We start from the raw sequence: 19,877 nt of genomic DNA on the forward strand, positions 1-19,877 counted from the left end.
GCAGTATTAAGAGGTCACACACTGGTAAGTTTCAGTGAAGTTTATTGCCTGCAAACGTAGTGCTACCAACTCCTGGTGTCGGCCTGTCAGCTCTCTTGGTTTTAAATGTCTCACGTTGGACACTGCCATGGAGATAGAACTACCAGGCTCGAGAAGCACATTAAATTATTACATCACTTTCCTATAGAGTCAGTCTTCGGAGAGATGCGAGCAGTGAGATCACATCTTCCCGCTGTAACAATCTTGAGCCTGCACCCATAGGCTGACTTTCCTCAGTACCACGTTTTGAATACCCCAGAATGGGGAATACTGTGTACTCTCACAGGGGTATTTGCAATGTGCTGGCAGGAGAAATTATTAAAGTGTTGTTTGGGTGGCTACCAAATGTCATGGCTGAAGTAGGTACCACAACCAGAAACAGGTGTCTAACATCTGTAAAGAGAAGGAAAATAAATTGCACGTAAAATACAGTTTAGACATCTCCCTCATGCACTGGATCCCAGAGAGATGGTCCTAAAATTTGTGAACCTAGATGACACAATGAAAAACGATGCAAATGTTTGAGGGAATGGACACAGGTCTCGTGGAGGGCGGGATACTTAGATGTCACTCCTACAGGCCCCACATTTGCTGAACCATCATCTTCAGTTGTATGAACTGGCTAAGGAGCTAAGTCACTGAAAAAACAAACTCGGCCTACCTATAACCCTTAACAAATGCATTGAATAGGCGAAAGTGCTAAAAAGGACAAGAGTAACAATACCATTTTATGCCGTTTAGCAGAAGACAAGGGAATGAAAGAGTATGAAGATGCAATGGGAGCACATTTTCAGTATCACGCACAGTACGAGGGAATGGATGCTAGACTTACGAGTCTTTTTTTCCCTCTGTACTTGCACCTTTGAGACCAATGCCTCGAAAGCTCATGCACTATCACAAATTCTCAACTTCAACTCTGTCTAGTAATCCTTTCAATATGCTGAACATAAGAAATAGGGAGAATGTAGGGAAGGATCGGTGTGATAAGCCTAAGACTTGCTTTCATGATCACACAAGGTCTTGTTTTTACCATGGCCCTGGAACCAATTCCTACCAATGGGTTCTGCATGATCACTCTCTGACGTGGAGGCATGTATACGGTGTGCATGCGGGGGAAGGAAGATCTCAGGAAGGTATAGCAGCATCACAGGCATCTTTGTATACTAATATTCTTATTTTATAATGTGGAAAATCCTAAAGCAAGCTGGGAACGTGATTAAGAAAACCCACAAAATGAAATAAATTATTTGGTTGTGACAAGTTTATTACTTATATTCAGAAAAGATTCATTTATTCACATACAACTAATTAATAGTTATCAAATGCGCAAAAAGGCAATCCTAATAGAAGCTGCCACTACATATTACCAATTAAAACACTGAGAAACTAAGTGATGATAACAATTATGAATGAGCCTATTAAATTCCTATTCTACCTGCAGCTATTTTTATATATTTGACAATGTACACTTTTCTAACTTAAATGTAAACCTATTTGATTGCAAAACTGTAAGCACAGAAACGTGATACTTGAATTTTAAAGCATTAGGCTGCCAATTGATGTTGAATTAAATTACAAATACATGTACGTGTTTAAAAAGGTTACATTAGTCTGAAATCAACAGCATGAACAATTCTACCGCGACGATGGGATGAATTCATCTGGAATGTTCACCTGCCATACATCTTTTGACCCCTTGGCTGGAATTGGTTCCAGCAGCCATCTTGGATTTAATACTTCAGTCAAGTACTTTTGCTCTAGGCCGGTCAGAAGGGCTTTGCATCCAAGTTCAAAAGACTCTTCTGGACTTAAAATATCAGGACACTGCCATGTGTCTCCCACGTCAATCAGCCCTGTTGAAAAGGATGTAAATAACCGAAACGTCAGGCACAATGTTCTAGGATGTGCTTATGCATTTGATGCAACGCAGATTATAACTTCCCCAGCTCATTCAACCAAAACTAACATATCATTTTGTAATTATGCCCTTTTTCTCAAACTTCCTAGCCGTATGGAAAAACAATTATATAGTCGCAAAGCCTGCGATTTGAAATCAATGGCCTTCCAGCGGCATAGCACTTGCAATACAATAGGTCTTGCATTAATTAAGTTTGAGCTATTGGCATTGATAAATATTGCAACACCAATTGAAACAAAAGTCTATAAATTGTAGGCCAAAAAATGTGTATTTGTTTTTGTAGCAATGGTGGCATGCTGCGCTTTAGATGAATATGTTTAAAAGTAAAGTGCGCCATACTGCAATTGATATAATAGTTGATTGTGGATGCGTTAACAATTGATGTGTGCACTAATGGCTGGTGGTGTGTGTGCCTGTAGAAATTGTGCATTGATGGCAGGTGGTGTGTGTGCCTGGTGGAAGTGTGCACTGCCGGCTGGTGGCGTGTGTGCCTGGTGGAAGCGTGCACTGTCGGCTTGTGGTGTGTGTGCCTTGTGGAAGCTTGTACTGACGGCTGGTGGTGTGTGTGTGCTTGGTTAAAGCGTGCACCGACGGCTGGTGGTGTGTGTGTGCCGGATTAAAGCGTGCACTGACGGCTGGTGGTGTGTGCCTGGTGAAACCGTGCACTGACGGCTGGTGGTGTGTGCGCCTGGTGGAAGCGTGCACTGACGGCTGGTGGTGTGTGTGCCGGGTTAAAGCGTGCACTGGCGGCTGGTGGTGTGTGTGTGTGCCTGGTGAAAGCGTGCACTGACGGCTGGTGGTGTGTGCCTGGTGAAAGCGTTCACTGACGGCTGGTGGTGTGTGCCTGGTGAAAGCGTGCACTGATGGCTGGTGGTGTGTGCCTGGTGAAAGTGTGCACTGATGGCTGGTGGTGTTTGTGCCCGGTGAAAGCGCGCACTGACGGCTGGTGGTGTTTGTGCCCGGTGAAAGCGTGTACTGATGGCTGGTGGTGTCTGTGCCCGGTGAAAGCGTGCACTGATGACTGATGGTGTTTGTGCCTGGTGAAAGTGTGCACTGACGGTGTGGTTGGGTGTGTGTGGGGTTGTATGGGTGTGGTTGTATGGGTGTGGTTGTGTGTGTAGTTGCATGGGTGTGGTTGTGTGTGTGGTTGTGGTTGAAGTTGTGTGTGGTGTGTGTGGTTGTGTGTGTGGTAGTGTGTGTGTGGTTGTGTGTGTGTGTGTGGTTGTGTGTGGTTGTGTGTGTGTGTGTGTGGTTGTGTGTGTGTGTGGTAGTGTGTGTGTCTGTGGTTGTGTGTGTGTGTGGTGTTGTGTGTGGTGTTGTGTGTGGTTGTGTGTGTAGTTGCCTATGTGTGTGGTTCATAATTAAAGTGTACCCAGAAAAGCGTTGAGTGACAGTGTGTACCTAGCAGTGTTGTATGCAGACTTCTGATTATGGCCATAGTTGCTCAGGTATGTTTACTGGAGAGGAGTACCCTGAGCTTTGTACCTTGCTGTTAATGCCCAAAAGCGTGTGCATGTCTGAGTGAACCACGTCCCTGCATTTCCATCACACACAGCTACTATAAACAAGAACCAAGCCCCTTCCCCACCCATACAACATGTGGCTACTACTAAATGTTGCCCACAGTCCCTAGGACTGACAGCCAGGGTGAGAATACACAAAAAAGGGCACACTCACACGGAGCCAGCAAAGATGTGCAAACAAGAAGGACAGACAAATAATCCATACATATAAGGTAAATGTGAGTAGTGTGTACACACTACCGTGGGCAACAACTCATAGGGTTACATATGCGGTAATACTGTGGCAGTATGCATAGATGGGAGTCATGCATTGTTAGTAGAGAGACATACAGGTGACAGAACACGAATAGTGATTCCCGGGAAGAGCATACGGGATGAGTACACAAGCATATACACAAGTCGGGAGGAAATCTGAAGGTCGTAATCCATTTGTATTCAGCATGTAGCGAGACAATGCAGGGGAGGCACACGAAGACATGGGGTACACACACTGAGGTACATATATGGGTACACAGGATTCATAGATACAGAGGGGGTACACAGGTATGCTCACAGTTTAAAAGGATACTTGAAGGCCGTGTTCCCTTTGTATGCTCAGTGTGTGGAGGCACTGAGCACACATACCTCTGGCTAAATAAACAAGTAAATTGCCCTGGCAACATCCAACTAAACATGTTGACAAGATCCCTGGCCACGCCCGCTAAACTCTAGGAACCGTCAACCTATCAATTAATAACGCACCCTTATTGTAAACAATATAAGAACCACACATATGCTGGTGGTTTTACAGCTCATGAACGTAAACAAACTCAGGTCCATGGCAGAATCGAAGAAATGAGCGCGAAAAGCTACCAGACCCGAGACGTTTGTTTGCCACAGGCCCCAAGAGTTTCTTAAGTTGTGGTGATTACACCTACATATCAAACTTGACAATTCAAGCATTAGTTACTTTAAAATGGTGCACATCTTTTCTGGTAGGGCTCGCAGACTGCACACATATTTCCTTCCATGCAAATTTTGAAACTGATTACGTGAGTGAAACTACTAAATAGTGACACCTTGCTTTTTTCGTGTCATGGGGGAAAATGCACAGATATGAGAAAACAAGAAAGACAGAGTAGGGAACAGGTTGGGTAAGGGGAGGCAGCAAAGAAGAGAATCAAAAGGAAGAAAAATAGGAAAGGGAGGGCAGGTGCAGCGGGAGACCTGAGAGGAGCAAAAGAACAACAAGCATTAGAAATGCAATAGGTCTCGGATTTATTTGAGTTAGAGCTAATAGCAATGTAAATGGCAATGTCTTTTAGCCATGTGTTATGGAGTGTATGCATGTGGTGTGTAGTGGAACTATGTAGGTTGGATTGGAATTATAGCAATGGTGGCATGCTGCGCTTTAGATGAATATGTTTAAAAGTAAAGTGCACCATACTGCGATTGCTACAATAGTTAATTGCGGATGCGTTAACAATTGATGTGTGCACTGATGGCTGGTGGTGTTCGTGCCTGTAGAAATTGTGCACTGATGGCTGGTGGTGTGTGTGCTTGGTGGAAGCTTGCACTGCCGGCTGGAGGTGTTTGTGCTTGGTGGATGCGTGCACTGATGGCTGGTGGTCTGTGTGCCTGGTAAAAGCGTGCACAGACGGCTGGAGGTGTGTGTGCCTAGTGAAAGCGTGCACTGATGTCTGGTGTTGTGTTCCTGGTGGAAGCCTGCACTGACAGCTGATGGTGTTTGTGCCCGGTGAAAGCGTGCACTGATGGCTGGTGGTGTTTGTGCCCGGTGAAAGCGTGCAGTGACGGCTGGTGGTGTTTGTGCCCGGTGAAAGCGTGCAGTGACGGCTGGTTGTGTGTGTGCGTGTGTGTGTGTGTGTTTGTGTGTGTGTGTTTGTGTGTGTGTGGTTGTGTGTGTGTGGTTGTGTGTGTGTGGTTGTGTGTGTGTGGTTGCGTGTGTGGTTGTGTGTGTGTGGTTGCGTGTGTGGTGGTGAGTGTGTGGTGGTGTGTGTAGTGGTGAGAGTGGTGTGTGTGTGGTCTTATGTGTGTGGTCTTATGTGTGTGGTCTTATGTGTGTGGTCTTATGTGTGTGGTCTTATGTGTGTGGTCTTATGTGTGTGGTCTTATGTGTGTGGTCTTAACCTGCGCACTCACTCTCACTCTGCACTTATTCTGCACTCATTCTGCACTCACTCACACTCTGCACTTATTCTGCACTCTCTCACACTCTGCACTCACTCACACTCTGCACTCACTCACACTCTGCACTCACACTCTGCACTTATTCTGCACTCATTCTGCACTCACTCACACTCTGCACTTATTCTGCACTCATTCTGCACTCACTCACACTCTGCACTCATTCCGCACTCCCTCACACTCTGCATTCCCTCTGCACTCACTCTCACTCTGCATTCCCTCTGCACTCACTCTCACTCTGCATTCCCTCTGCACTCACTCTCACTCTGCACTCACTCTCACTCTGCACTCACTCTCACTCTGCACTCACTCTCACTCTGCACTCATTCTGCACTCACTCTGAATCTGCACTCTGCACTCTGAATCTGCACTCTGAATCTGCACTCTGAATCTGCACTCTGAATCTGCACACTCACTCACACTCTGCACACTCACTCACACTCTGCACACTCACTCACACTCTGCACACGCACTCACACTCTGCACACGCACTCACACTCTGCACACGCACTCACACTCTGCACACGCACTCACACTCTGCACACGCACTCACACTCTGCACACGCACTCACACTCTGCACACGCACTCACACTCTGCACGCACTCACACTCTGCACGCACTCACACTCTGCACGCACTCACACGCTGCAATCACATGCTGCACTCACACGCTGCACTCACACGCTGCACTCACACACACGCTGCACTCACACACACGCTGCACTCACACACACTCTGCACTCACACACACTCTGCACACGCACTCACACTCTGCACACGCACTCACACTCTGCACACGCACTCACACTGCACACGCACTCACACTCTGCACACGCACTCACACTCTGCACGCACTCACACTCTGCACGCACTCACACTCTGCACGCACTCACACTCTGCATGCACTCACACTCTGCACGCACTCACACTCTGCACGCACTCACACGCTGCAATCACATGCTGCACTCACACGCTGCACTCACACGCTGCACTCACACGCTGCACTCACACACACTCTGCACTCACACACACTCTGCACTCACACACACTCTGCACTCACACACACTCTGCACTCACACACACTCTGCACTCACACACACTCTGCACTCACACACACTCTGCACTCACACACACTGCACTCACAAAGTCATCTGGCAGCTTCCTACTGTAACAGACGCGTAGGCCCTTCAGGTCAGCACTCAAATTGCCTGCGGTCCCTCCTAGAGTGTAGAGCGACAGGCAGCATGAGATGTGTATGCGGCCCAAAGTTGACGATTACTCAAAACAGTCTGGAATTAGTCCACAGGACATCTTGTAGCACAATCAAGCGCTGTTCCATCATGGTCGGCGACAGGCCGGCCCTCCTCTTCCCTATGACGGCGAGGCATCACGGGATGAAGACGGAGCAGCTCTGCAGCTAATTAGACAAGGAAACTTACAAGGAACTACATGCATGGCTAAATAGTCTGGAGTGCATCGAGTGTCGGCGCGATCCATCTCTTTCCCCGTCCCATACACCTATGACTGTAGCGGGTTGAACATTAACTCACTGGGTTGGCACATTTCTCGCCCGTGTCCTGGCACATGCAGAGAGGCGACTGAGGAGGAACTGGTATTTTTCAAACGCAGTTCCTCGCTGCATTATCCGCCAGGGCATCAATCTTCAGCTCAATTGTTGCGAAGAACAGCACAAGATGTTTTTAAGCATTTAGATGAGAAAATGCACTGTGCGTGCGCTTTCCATATCTATGCGGCCATTTCCTCTCTCTCGGCTGTATTTGTTTTCAAAGGGGAGGACTGGGAAGGCGTTTTTAAAGGACGCAAAGGAAATGGTCATAGAATTGCAGTAGAATGGATTCCTCGTCAGGAAATGTGCTTTGAGCTGCAGTCTGATAGAAACGTGCCCGATAAAAAGATGCTCTTTGGACGCCGTAGTGCTGAGTGCACTGTCGATGTGCCTCACAACGATTAGTAACATATATACAGCATGGATGGGTCTAGGAGGAATGAAATAATGACCCGAGACACATATTTGGAAAACTTTCAGGGTCGGATTGTTGTTTACACAGGCAGAACATAGACGAAACCGCGGCCGTCACACTGACACATGAAAGGAAGCAGAAACCAGTCCTTCTGAAACGAGCAGTGGTGCGCGCTCGTAGCCCTAAAAAAACTTGAGACTGGTGCACGCGCGCCCAGCATCTGTCTTCAATTACCGCGGGCCCTGACAGCCACGATAATTGAAGAAATATGCCCTTCTGCTGCGCGTGTCCGCACGGAATATACAACAGGCGGAGCTACTCTACCGCCTATGGCCTATTGCGTGCTCTCTTCCGAAAACACACGCACGAGAAGGCCAATCGGAATGCAGCTGGCAAAAAAAAAGGACGAAAAATCACGAGCAGCCAGGAATTTGTTAGGTAGCTTTTCGGAGACGCTAACTAAAGGACGTAGGCCCGAGCCCTAAAAAAAAAAGAGAGAATAGGAAAATTACGAAGAAAAGATGCACAGGTGTTGGAGGGCATGCTGCAGAAGTTTGTGGGCATTCAGAAGGTCAGAGGTATGGATCTGCTCAAAGCCTGTTTAGTCGGTCATCCTGCAGAGGTTGATAACAGGAAGGTTACTGTGTTGTTTAATTATTCAATCAAATAGTTGCACGCTGCATCAATGCAATGCATGATGAGCAAAACTATCACAAGTCATCTCTAAGCCATAAAAAGTGCTGCATTTTAACAGCAGGTTAAACCAAAGACCAAGAACAAGCATTGGTGGCCGCGAAAAGAAATTTAAAAAAAAGAAATGCGAGTGGTGACGCGCGTGGTGTGCACGCGCGTCACCGCAAGTGCTACCTTGCCGGCAATCAGCATGCTATAACGCGCATGCGCGCGCGCTCGCTCTTGTGCGCGTTCTAGCAAGCTGATCGCCAGCAAAAGCATTTCTCAGAGCCCCACTGAAGGTCTCGGCCGAGACCAGCGCATGCGCTGGCTCAGGCTGAGACCTAAAAATGCATTTGTAATGTACTATATGGTCATTGCGATTCGGGAAACTTCTGATCTGCAGACTGCGGATACAACGAATAGCATAGAAAAGGGAGAATGTAATTTGTGTCCCGCTCCTTTGCAACTTGTTAAGCATCAACTGCAGTCACAAACCACTGATCTGTTACAGATTCCCAAAAAGAGATTGTAAGGCATTTGCGAAGTGATATATGTCGAGGAGGGACAGCTTTGGCTTTCTGAATGGTGGCTGCGCGCATGGAGGGAGCATAGAGCAGTCTAGGGGACCGTAGCATCCCCTCCAATGCCATTCTCTGAATGGAAACATTTATTTGTGCAAACCACCCTTGTTCCTTTAAAACGGCAGGGGCCGCTTAAAACAAAAGGTTGGTATTCAGTCAAAGCGGATACAGGGATGGAGGTCCATAGTACTTTGCAGGTGTCTTTCCTTGCATTGTAGCAATTCACAAGGGATTGCAAAACGACTCCCACACAGCAGTAACGAATGAGTAAGGAGTTTTTGTGGCTATTCAAGAATTGTCATTTTGTGCCAGTACTAATTAGTTGATCAGTCACAGCACAACATGAAGATGGGTTCGCAAAGAAGTTGGTGCGCAAAAAGCACTGGCTGCTTTGCAACGGTACATCAGGTCTTTAGTGCTGCCAGTCAGGGGTCTTAAACTCGATCTGCTTATAAGCAATTCCCCATACTGCTAACCCCACCAAAACAGCAGTGGAACACAAGGGTACAGACATTATTTTCAATGTCAATGTCCAAATCTTCAATGATGTCTATTATAGACAACGACCAGGTACGGCGATGGGAACTTGTTTTGCTCCCAGCTTTGCTAATCTGTTCATGGCGAGCTGGGAGCAACAGGTGGAACGGACACAATTTCTATACCGCAGCCATGTGCAAATATGATATATTGATGATCTTTTCATCATTTGGGATGGACCGCAGGAATTAGCAAAACAATTTATCCAGGTTCTTAATCAAAATGATTTAAATCTGAAGCTAGAAGGTAAAATCAGTGACTGTACTATAGAATTCCTGGATCTGACTATCAAGGTGTCCGATAATAAACTTGTGACTAAACTTTTCAGAAAGTCCACCGCTGGTAACACACTGCTTCATGCAGACAGTGGGCATCCCAAGTCTCTCATCCGCAGTATACCTTTTGGCGAATTCCTTCGGGCCCGAAGGAATTGCAGCTCAGAGCAGGATTTTGTCAAAGAAGGCGAGTGTTTGACAGAACGCTTCTTGGAAAGAGGTTATCAACCTAATATAGTGAAGGAAGCATTTCTAAAAGCTAGTAAGAGCACTCACGCTGACCTCTTAACACCTAAAGCAAAAATATCAACAGCGGACGCGAGTGTAGTCAGATTTGTCTCTACTTACCACTCTAATTCATGGCAAGTACAGAGATGTTTGAGGAAACATTGGAAAGTACTAAAAACTGAGCCTACTCTCGAAGATGTATTAGGTTGTAGCCCTAATGTCACATATCGCAAGGCAGACTCACTGAAGAACATACTGAGTAAAAATGAAATTTGCACGGTGGTGAACAAGAAACCTGATATACAAGGTTTCTTCACGTGCATGGCATGCAAAGCCTGTAAGTTCAGTTCTAATGTCAAAAAAGTCTATTACCCTGTAGAAGAAACGGAAAAAGTCATCAGTAAACATCTTTCCTGCTTGTCTGACTACTGTATATACATTCTGGTTCGCCCGTGTGCGAAGAAGTACGTGGGGAGCACAATGTTTCCAGCGAAGAAACGTGTTCTTGAACACATGCGGGCAATCCAGAACAAAGACCAACATTCGCCAGTTGCCAGACATTTCGAAGAACTGCACAATAGCAATCTTAACTTATTGAAGTTATTTGTTATTGATAGGATCCCCCCCATTAATAGAGGTGGTGATAGAATACGGAAGTTACGACAAATGGAGAGTAGATATATTTTAGATCTTGATACGAGAATCCCAGGAGGGTTAAATTCAGAAGAGGAATTGGCCTGGCATCTGGGCGATTGACTTCGTTTTTCTGTTTCTGTTTCTTTCTTTTGACTGTTTTGCCTATAGCTAATGTGGAGCATTTTTTAGCCTGTATCAGTTACCGAAGTATGGAGGTATATGTCTCTGAGCCTCATGCTCTTGGAGCTCTGATGTGTTTTTAATTCACTTAATGTTGGTAATTTCACTTTGTTTTGTGTCACTTTTCACAAACCTTGTCTGAAATTTTCGAACATCCTGGCTTGCTTTGACGGGCAATATGTTCTCTTCTCTTGTTCAAGTGATGCAAGCAATGAAGTCAAAACATATGTGGAGATTTCAAATTGTGTGTACCCACTTGGGATGAAGACACAAGATGGTTCTAGACCTGCTGACTTTGTGATGTAGATATTTGTGCTTTCCCACTTGGGAATATGAGATTGGATGTACCCTTTGGGACGATTTAATTTGTGCCTCATAATTTTCTAATTTTCTGATTGTTTTCTCACTTGAATAGATGCAATTCAGAGCTATGATTGGCTGGGTCAGCTCATGTGTCGAATTTAAGAACCACATCTATTGCACTTCAATCATGAACCACATTTAATGTACTTCAATTAAGTTTCCTATAATGGATTAATTGGTTTAAGTATGAAATGCACCTCGAATGATTTCTTTTGTGCTTTAATATTGTATTAATAAGTCATTTGCTAAGAGGATGAACAGAATTCAAAGCCATTGATTGCATACAAAGTACGTTTAAAAATGGCCGCCATGGTGGTTTGTTTGTTTTAAGTCCATTGTTTATGTCGACACTTAATGTGATGTCACAAAACTTCTTTTAGAACAAACTTTATTTATTGTATCGAGCTCCGTGTTTGAATCACCCGTGAGCAAGGCGAGTTGATCGCTGAAACGCGTTGGGTTTTTCCATCACTCAATTCAAACATGCTGGAATAAATAAATTCTTTATTTGCAACTGAACTTGGAAGTGCTAAATATATTTGGAGCGGAGTGCATTTGCGTAACGTGTTTATGCTTGGTGAAACTGAAAAAAAAAAATATATATATATATATATATATATATATATTCATATACACACACACATTTTGATACCATGCCAAACACTGTTTACTGCCTCACTGATTGCATATTACAATGACTTTGCACGGGGAAATGCCTTTGTTCAAAGACAGGAGGTTTCTTCAATGTGATTTTACCTCATCTCACAAATTGAATCCCTAGTATCCTGTATGTACTTAAAATCGTATTTTTTTAACAAACACACATGTAAAACGCCATGTCATAACATATATGTAGGTGCAGAGACTGTAATATGGTGCTTATTACCGTTGTTGACTGACAGAATGGGTGGGGTCACAACCCAATCAAAGCTCTGCCTCATGTGAGTCACAGCCTCACCTCACACTAAACAATGGAAATAAATAGCATCTTCATACGTACTATATAGGTAACAGGTACTTGACTAAAACCAGGACACAAACAGTTAAATTTGTTCAGTAAGGCAACAACTCATTAAAGAGATCTCACTATAACTATTAAGAGCTGTACCTCTGTGTAAGGTAATTGTACCATGTAATCTGTGAAGCAGTAAACAGTGTTTTTCTGGCGTTAGTTCCACTTTACTGTGGTATTGGAATTTGACCTTCTGATCATATAAATTAATATGTTTAAGTATGATTATTAGCACAGTTGCTCTACATTATAAGAATTATTGTGCTACATTTATTTTAATTCCATCACAACATTGTATAAATGTAAGTAATTCATTAATTGGATTAGAACAAGAGTTGCAGTGTCTGTAACATTTTTAAAACATCACTGGGCCCGAGGTCTGAAAATATGATAAAAGGGTCATGTTTACATTAGAAGTGAAGTATCTTAGTTATCTAGAGGGGGAGGCTGGACAGGCGTGTGACCAGTGTGCCTTCACCCCTTAAAAATGCACAGATAAGCTCCTTCCTCTTAGGGAGCTGATGATTGTTATTTGGAGGCAAACCTTTGCATGCGAGAGCTGTTTGCCACTCATCCACAGACACAAAGCAGCAATACATGTCCCCACTCCCCACCCCCAACAAAATAATGAAGCACTGGTGTCAAAAGATACACATACATTGCTGTGCTTCAACACTCAAGTGACCACAACAGAAACTGTGAATTGTGTGCTATCTTGAACTTCATATACCTGTAAGGACTTGGGCAGTGTGTAATCCACCCCCCTATCCCCCCCCCCAGCCAACACCAACAATGCACGTCCAAGTTCCTGCACCCCTGAGAACTTGGTGGTTGGTTTTCACAGCAAAATAAAACGTGCATGGGAACTGTTTTGCACTCCTCCACAAACACAAAGCAGCAGGCCATTCAACTCCTCCTCCCCGCTTCCCCGCCCCCCCAAATCTCCCCCCTCCAACCCCCCAAGCAGACTTTTACTCTTCTGAAAGGTTCAAAAGACTAAAACACCAGAATAAAGGCATATACAGGCACTGGCTAGGTTCAACACTAAAACAACCACACAACAAACTGAGCTATTGACTACCTAGGACTGCATTTACCAAAATGCATTGGAAAGGACTGGGAAAGATGTATGACCAGTGTGTAACTCTACCACCTAACAATGTACAATATAATGTACTGGTTCTCATGGCCTCTTATTAATTTCTCATATTCTGATCAATAATGTTTATTACAAACACAAGAAAATGATTGACGGAGTGCTGAAACTTTACAGACACTCATCTCCAGTCACAGATCTGGGTAGATTACATCATCATTCTTTAGCTCACTTTGCCACCCCAGTTCAGACCCAGCTACATGCAAATCAGTCTTGACCATGTTCCTCAGGGGAACAGTAGAGCTTGAACTGTCACCCCAGGTCTTCCGTGGACCAGAACCAAGCATCCTGGTACCGATTTCTGGGTAACAACCCTCATCAGCCAGGCTAGTTTGAATCTAGTGGCAAAATGAGCAAGGGACCCATGTCTGGGCATACCCTGTCAACTTAGAGCGGACATAGCAAACACAAGGACATGATGGACGGAGCGCTGAAACTTTTCAGACACTCATCCCCAGCCACAGATCTGGGTTGAATCCATCATCGTTCTTTAACTCACTTCACCGCCCCAGTTCAGACCAAGCCATATGCAAATCAGTCTAGACCCTGCTCCTCATGGGAACATTCCAGTCCGAACTGCCAAGCCAGGTCTTCCTTGGACCGGAAACAAGTGAGCTAAAGAGCAAAGATGGATTCAACCTAGATCTGTGACTGGGGCGATTGTCTGAAAAGTTTCAGCGCTCGGTTCATTATTTCCTTGTGTTTGCAATTATGTTTTTATTGCCTTATTGGCGCATGACAGTACATTTACAGAATGTACACTCTGTTGAGCCTTCCACACATTCGGTCACTTGCTACTCTCGGGAATCTTTTCAACATGAATGGACAGCAGTATGTTTCCCATCGATAAGGTGAAGACTTATTTTCACCCTAAAACAGATGGGGTGTTCTGGAAAAAAGAAGAGGTGAATGAAAATGGAAAAAAATCTGGAACCTGAACAGAGAACAGTCATAAATTTCGAATCTGTTTCAGGAAATTCTATGAATACATATTCAACCTTTCACAATGCATGCAATTGCAATTTGAGACCCCCATTACTAGGAGTAGGTGACAGACCATTATGGTCTGAATGACAAAAATGATAGTCATAAAATTACCACCACTTACCAGCGATAACTCCTCTGCCAAATCGCTCTCCCGAGTATAACAAATTGTCAATTTCAGCCGGTGACATGCCAAGGTTAGTTAGAAGAATATCTTTCCAAGCACAAGCCTCCCAGTCTTTGTAGGCGATGTGAATAGCAATAGTGCAGGTCGAGTACTCGGCCAGGACCGGTCGCCAGCGAGTCTCCAATGTTTTGACTCCATTCAAAACCAATCCAGCATACGGTTGCCGGAAGGAGAGGCAGCCAAATTTCATGCCTCTGATGTCACTCAGTTCTCTCCGTCTCCTGCTTTGAACGATATAAGCATGTTAAACATTACACGGTCGAATACAATTCACGTTTAATTGTAATTAGGTGAAAAATTGTTTCTTTAGCAGTTAAAAACACAAAGCAGATGTTTGAAAAATGCAATGACATAGCTGTGTCTTCTACGACGACTTTTAGAGATGTGGTCAATCAAGTTCCTGTCCGTGGAACCTGGGGAGCTTGTTTTTAACCTCTTGTTCGAAACATTACCAAAAACTGTTCGAGTCTTGGCAACTTAATTTATCAGCCAAATTCTGAAGTTGTAGATTGTGAAAGTAAATGCGTATTTGTTAAAAAAAAAAAAAAAAACCTCCGCAATCTAGTACTGTCCCAATTACAAGCTTCCAAGCCTCAATGTCATAATGTCTCCGTTACAATCTTGTATTAGGTGGCATTCCCCCACACAGCCGTTCTGAGTATAGCACCTTGTGCTTTACGTATGCAGATCATATATACCAGGTGTCTCCAACTACCTACCCTCTTCCAAAGAATTGTTTCTTTCTTTACTCCTTTTTATCTCTCCTTTCTTCAGTCTTTTTCCTTAGTTTCTTGTCATTCTCTCGTTCTCGGTTTCTTTCCTCTCCCTTCTGCTTTCTATCCTTCCTATTTTTCTATCATTCTTTCTTTCTCCACTTTAATTCTTTCCCTCCTTTGTCTTGTATTCTTTTTCTTGCTATCTCTGCTTTTCTCTACTTTTTCACCTTTCTTTCTTTAATCTTCTTTTTTCTCCAATGGTTTCTCCTTTCAGTTTTTTTCATTTTCTTCAATGCATTCATTCTACTTGTTTCTCTACGTTCCATTTTTCTCTTCAATGTTTCTACTTTCTTTCTCACCTTCCTTCTCTCTGTATTGCTATCTATTATTGTTTCATTCTATCAACCCCTTTTGTATTTCTCCATTTCTTTTCCTTTCTCTTGCTCTCTACTTCTTTCCTTTGTCTTATCCTTTTTCAGTCTTAGTCTCTTTTCTTCCTGTCTTTCTCTCTTCCTTGTATTTACTTATTGTACTTTTTCCTTTGTTTCTTCCTTTGCTCTCCACTTCTTCCATTTTCTCCATGTTTCCCCTCCGGTTTATTTTCTTCCACTTTCACTCTATTTTCTCTCTTCTTTTTCACCCTTTCCTTCTCTTGCTTTCTTTCTTTTTTGTTCTGTCTTGTTCTTCCTTCTTTCCTTCTTCTTTGTTTTTCTACTTCTTGCTTTTCCATTTTGCCTTCCTCCTCTCTGTTCGCTCATTGCTTTCACTATTATTTATATTTTCTTCATACTTTTTTCTTATTTCATTTCTGTATTTTGTTCCTTTCAGTTTCCTTTTACTCTTTTATCCATATTTCTTTAATTTTTCCCATCCTTTCTTTCTCGTGTCTTTTATCTGTCATTCTTTCTCTTTTCCACTCCCTTTTCCCTGTCTCGGTTAGTCTCTCTCTCTCTCTCTCCCTTTCTCTGTGTCAAAAACAAAAGGGACAAAACCCTTTTTTTCTCTGAAATCTTTTTATTAGGTTTTCAGAGAACATGCATACAGTAAACAAGCGTAGAAAGCTTCCAAACTTCCAGCACAGTGCGGCAGGGGGCGGAGGAACCGCCGCTGGGGATGTGTGGCTGTGCCAAACTGGGACGTCTGGCACTTTAAACCAGTATAAACAATCACAACAACATTTGTAGATAATTATAGAAAAATGAAAAGAAAGAAGAGCAGCTGTAAGGGAAGAGAGGCGGGAAAGAGGGAGGAAGGGAAGAGTACCTCTATGTGGCCAGTGAGGCCCGACTTCCAGGATACTAGTGACATATATCTGTCTTGGTGATTCAGTGAGAGGAGGGTTTGGGGGGTGGCTATCGGAAATAGAGGGGAAGGCCACAGCTGGTTGAGCTCTATATCTGTACCAAGTTTGTAACCATAGGTTTGCGGAGGTGACAAACAGGGGAGTGTCCAGGGCCCTCTTCAATGGCTCTGCGGTGAGAAGGAGGGTATAATGAGAAGCTCGGGACAGCTACTTAGAGCCCTTGTGATGCTCAACGTAAGAGAGCACGGAACCTCTGGAATTGGATAAGCTGAACGCCAAACGCTCCATATAATCTATGTGTTGCCACACTTTTGAAAAGTGCTCGTCTGTGTGGGTCAGTGCATGGGTAATCTTTTCCATGGCAATCATTTGCCACATTTTAAGAAACCAATGAATCTCAGATGGCGGTTTCCTCTTTTTCCAGCTAAGTGCTATGAGTTGCCTAGCGACCCCTAGCAAGTGGAAGAGTGTCTTGTGTGAAGCCTTCCATGCGAGAGGGCAAGATGCCAAGGAGGGTGGTAAGGAGAGGGCTGGTATGGGATACCCCAAAGTGCTTCTGTGTCCAAGAATCTTCTTCCAGTATGTCTGAATGAGACTGTAGTCCCACAAAATGTGTAAGAAAGTTCCCTTGGCCCAACCACATCCCCAGCAGAGTGCTGAGGAGTTTGGGTACATTTTATGGAGGCAACTGGGAAAAGATACCACTGCACCATGGGTCTGTAGGTGGATTCGTCTTGAGGATGCTGCACAGTTTCTTGGGAATGTCTCATTACAGTGAATCGCAAGCCTTAGTACCAATCTGTTCACCCAGGACTATGTCCGAACAGGACTGTTAGGGGTGGGGGGAGATCAGTTTTGAGGTCTGGATAGTCTGGTATGTCTGAGATATAAGCCCTTTGGTACAAGAGAAAGACCTTGTGAGGGTCTCAAATGGCGTCGCCTCCCTTGCATTAGCTGAGTGAAGTGCTCAGTGGCATAGTTGATCATATTGGAGTCATGCTGTTTGAGGGATATGGAATTCTTGGAAGCATTGATCGAACGACTTGATGTTGCCATTGTGGAACAAGTCTTTTAGGGTGCGGCAGTCACCATTTGTCCAGTAAGAGAAGGGTCAGGGTTGAAGGGCTGGGAGTGATGCCCTTCTTGATGGCTAACCGATCCCAGACATTCAGGACTGTTCTCGCTGGTGCGGCTGCATAAGAGCTCTTGGGGCGAGTAGCTGGGGCAGCCATGCAAGCTTCCAGAGGGGTTTCTTGCTCTCCCAAGCTTTTTACTTGGAAATAAACCCGAGGTGAGCGGCACTGTAGTATTTGAGGAGATTGGTGCAGACGAGATCTCCCATTTCCCTGGGCAGCATCTGGATATTGTTTGATACGTGTGGCTATATCCCATTCCAAATAAAGTTGCGGAATCTCTTCTGAAGTTGGTGATATCTGCTTCTGGGATGTCCACGTTTATTCTACCAAGTTAAGAGAGATAGAACAGCTGCCATCTCCACCTTTCCTCAAGAATGTCTTTACGGACAAGCTTCCAATTGTTGGATGACCAGTCTTCGAGGCGGGGCTAATCTGAAGGCCTGAGTTTCACAAGGATGTGGCAGTCGAACCCCGAAGGAAATACCTGTGATATTGCAGGGCTGTCTTAATGTCAGGGCTAGGGGTTCTACCACTAGGGTTAAGAGGAGGGGGAGAGGGGTCACCCCTGTTTCGTCCCTCTAGTGAGATAGATTGGGGTTGTGCAATTACCGTTGACCCTAATGACTGCAATTGGAGAGTTGAAGGCTGCTAGGATTTTGTCTTCCATTTAGGGCCCCATCTGTATTTTAGTAGGAACAGTCTCTAGGAAGATCCAACTGACATAATCAAATGCTTTTTCAGCTTCAAGTGAGATCAGGAATGAAGGGATATCCCTGTTGTTGGCTTTCTATATGATGTGGGGGAGCCTCCTGGGGTTCTCCGCACCTTGTTGACCATGTATGAAGTCCACCTGGTCTGGCTCGATCAGCCTCGGCAAGAGTTGGGCAAGGTGGCGTTCTCGAATTTTAGTATTGAGGTGCGGGCTGTATTCAACAACACTGTGGGGCGGTAGGACCCACAGAGAGCCGGGTTTTTCCTGGGTTTGGGAATTAGAGTGATTTCTGCTTCACACATGGTCAGTGTGAGACTAGTTTGTCGGGTAAAGGAGTTAAACAGGTTCTTTAGTGGTGTTAGTAGCACCAACAAATTTTTTGTTGTTGTAAAAGACTGGTGTTGGGCCATCAGGGCCTGGGGATTTACCCACAGGAAGTAACTTATGTGCCTGTTAAAACTCATCATCTGAGATCAGGGTCTCCACAGGGTCCCAGTGGTGGCAGTCTTGAAGTGGCCAGTGGCGGTCCTCTAGGCACTCCTTCGCCTGTTCAGGGCAGTCTGCGGGATATGCATATAGATCTTTGTAGTATGTGAAGAATGCCTCTCGCTTTTCAGCCTCTCCTGTAGTGTGGGAACCATCTGCCCTTTTGATCTGCGGTATAAGTCACTTGGCTCTATGCAACCTAATCGTGCATACTAGTAAAGAGCCCACTTTGTCCCCCTTACCATAAAACCTCTGTCCCAGTGTTAATAAGGCCCTTTCTGCCCTAGTAGTCCTGTGCGTTTTCAGCTGTCCAAAGAGGATTGCAAGTTTGCGTTTGAGGGTTCGCATACAGATCCTTTTATCTTAATCCCTTTCGCGTCCCTAATCTCAGCGGTGAGTTTGTACTCAACAAGGCTTAAAGAATGTGCACTCTGTTGAGCCTTCCACACATTCGAAAACACCAGCAAGGCGAGATTCCTGTGCCCAGTCCTTGGCTAAGAAGATCAAGACCCACCCTTACAGTGGCCTTGAAGGCATCCCAGAGTGTATGCAACAACACGTCCTATGTTCAAAGTAGTCAGTGATCACAGTGCGAAGCATTTATCTATGGATAGGGTCCTGTAGTAGTTGTGAGTCTGAATGCCAGTGCGGAGGACCTTTTTTTGGCAGTCACGGTGTCTTTCCAGACCATAGCTACATGGACATGGTCAGATATCGATTTGTCAGACATAGAGGCTGACTCTATAGCAGCTAAGAGCACCTGCGTGCCCGGAATATGATCTATACTGGAGTAAGATGTGTGCGCGTTTAAATAAAAGGCGCAATCCCGCTCATCAGGGTGCATATAGCACCAGATATCAGTCAGTCCAAGTTCTGTGATCTCTTTCTTGAGGAGTGCGGACATTTCTCCTGTTTCCTGGTAAATGTGAGTTTGTCTACCCGCTAAGGATCCCATAATTAATTGAAGGCACATTCATTTCATTTCACTATTATATGCTCTGTAACCGCCTTCATCTGTAGGGGCAGCAGGCTGCGGATATAAGTGTCCTGTGCCGAGTTCGGCG

At 44.7% G+C, this 19,877-nt stretch overlaps 1 protein-coding gene across 2 annotated transcripts in view; it reads right to left on the reverse strand.

Moving 5' to 3' along the window:
- Nucleotides 1-1,294: 1,294 nt before the first annotated feature.
- LOC144829464 (protein EOLA1-like) overlaps nucleotides 1,295-19,877 on the reverse strand; it is a 36,473-nt gene continuing 17,890 nt past the window's right edge. The window contains exons 2-3 of one of the 2 annotated variants that reach the window (XM_078688637.1): nucleotides 14,398-14,681; nucleotides 1,295-1,892 (exon numbers count right to left, since the gene is read on the reverse strand). In XM_078688637.1, the coding sequence (XP_078544763.1) occupies nucleotides 1,675-1,892; nucleotides 14,398-14,650 (471 nt within the window). In that variant the 5' untranslated portion in view covers nucleotides 14,651-14,681 and the 3' untranslated portion in view covers nucleotides 1,295-1,674. Of the gene's footprint in view, nucleotides 1,893-14,397; nucleotides 14,685-19,877 lie in introns of both variants that reach the window. The other variant, XM_078688636.1, reaches the window with a different exon arrangement.

The sequence above is a fragment of the Lissotriton helveticus genome, chromosome 4_1, assembly GCF_964261635.1.
Source record: "Lissotriton helveticus chromosome 4_1, aLisHel1.1, whole genome shotgun sequence".
In the NCBI taxonomy this organism is placed as follows: Eukaryota; Metazoa; Chordata; class Amphibia; order Caudata; family Salamandridae; genus Lissotriton; species Lissotriton helveticus.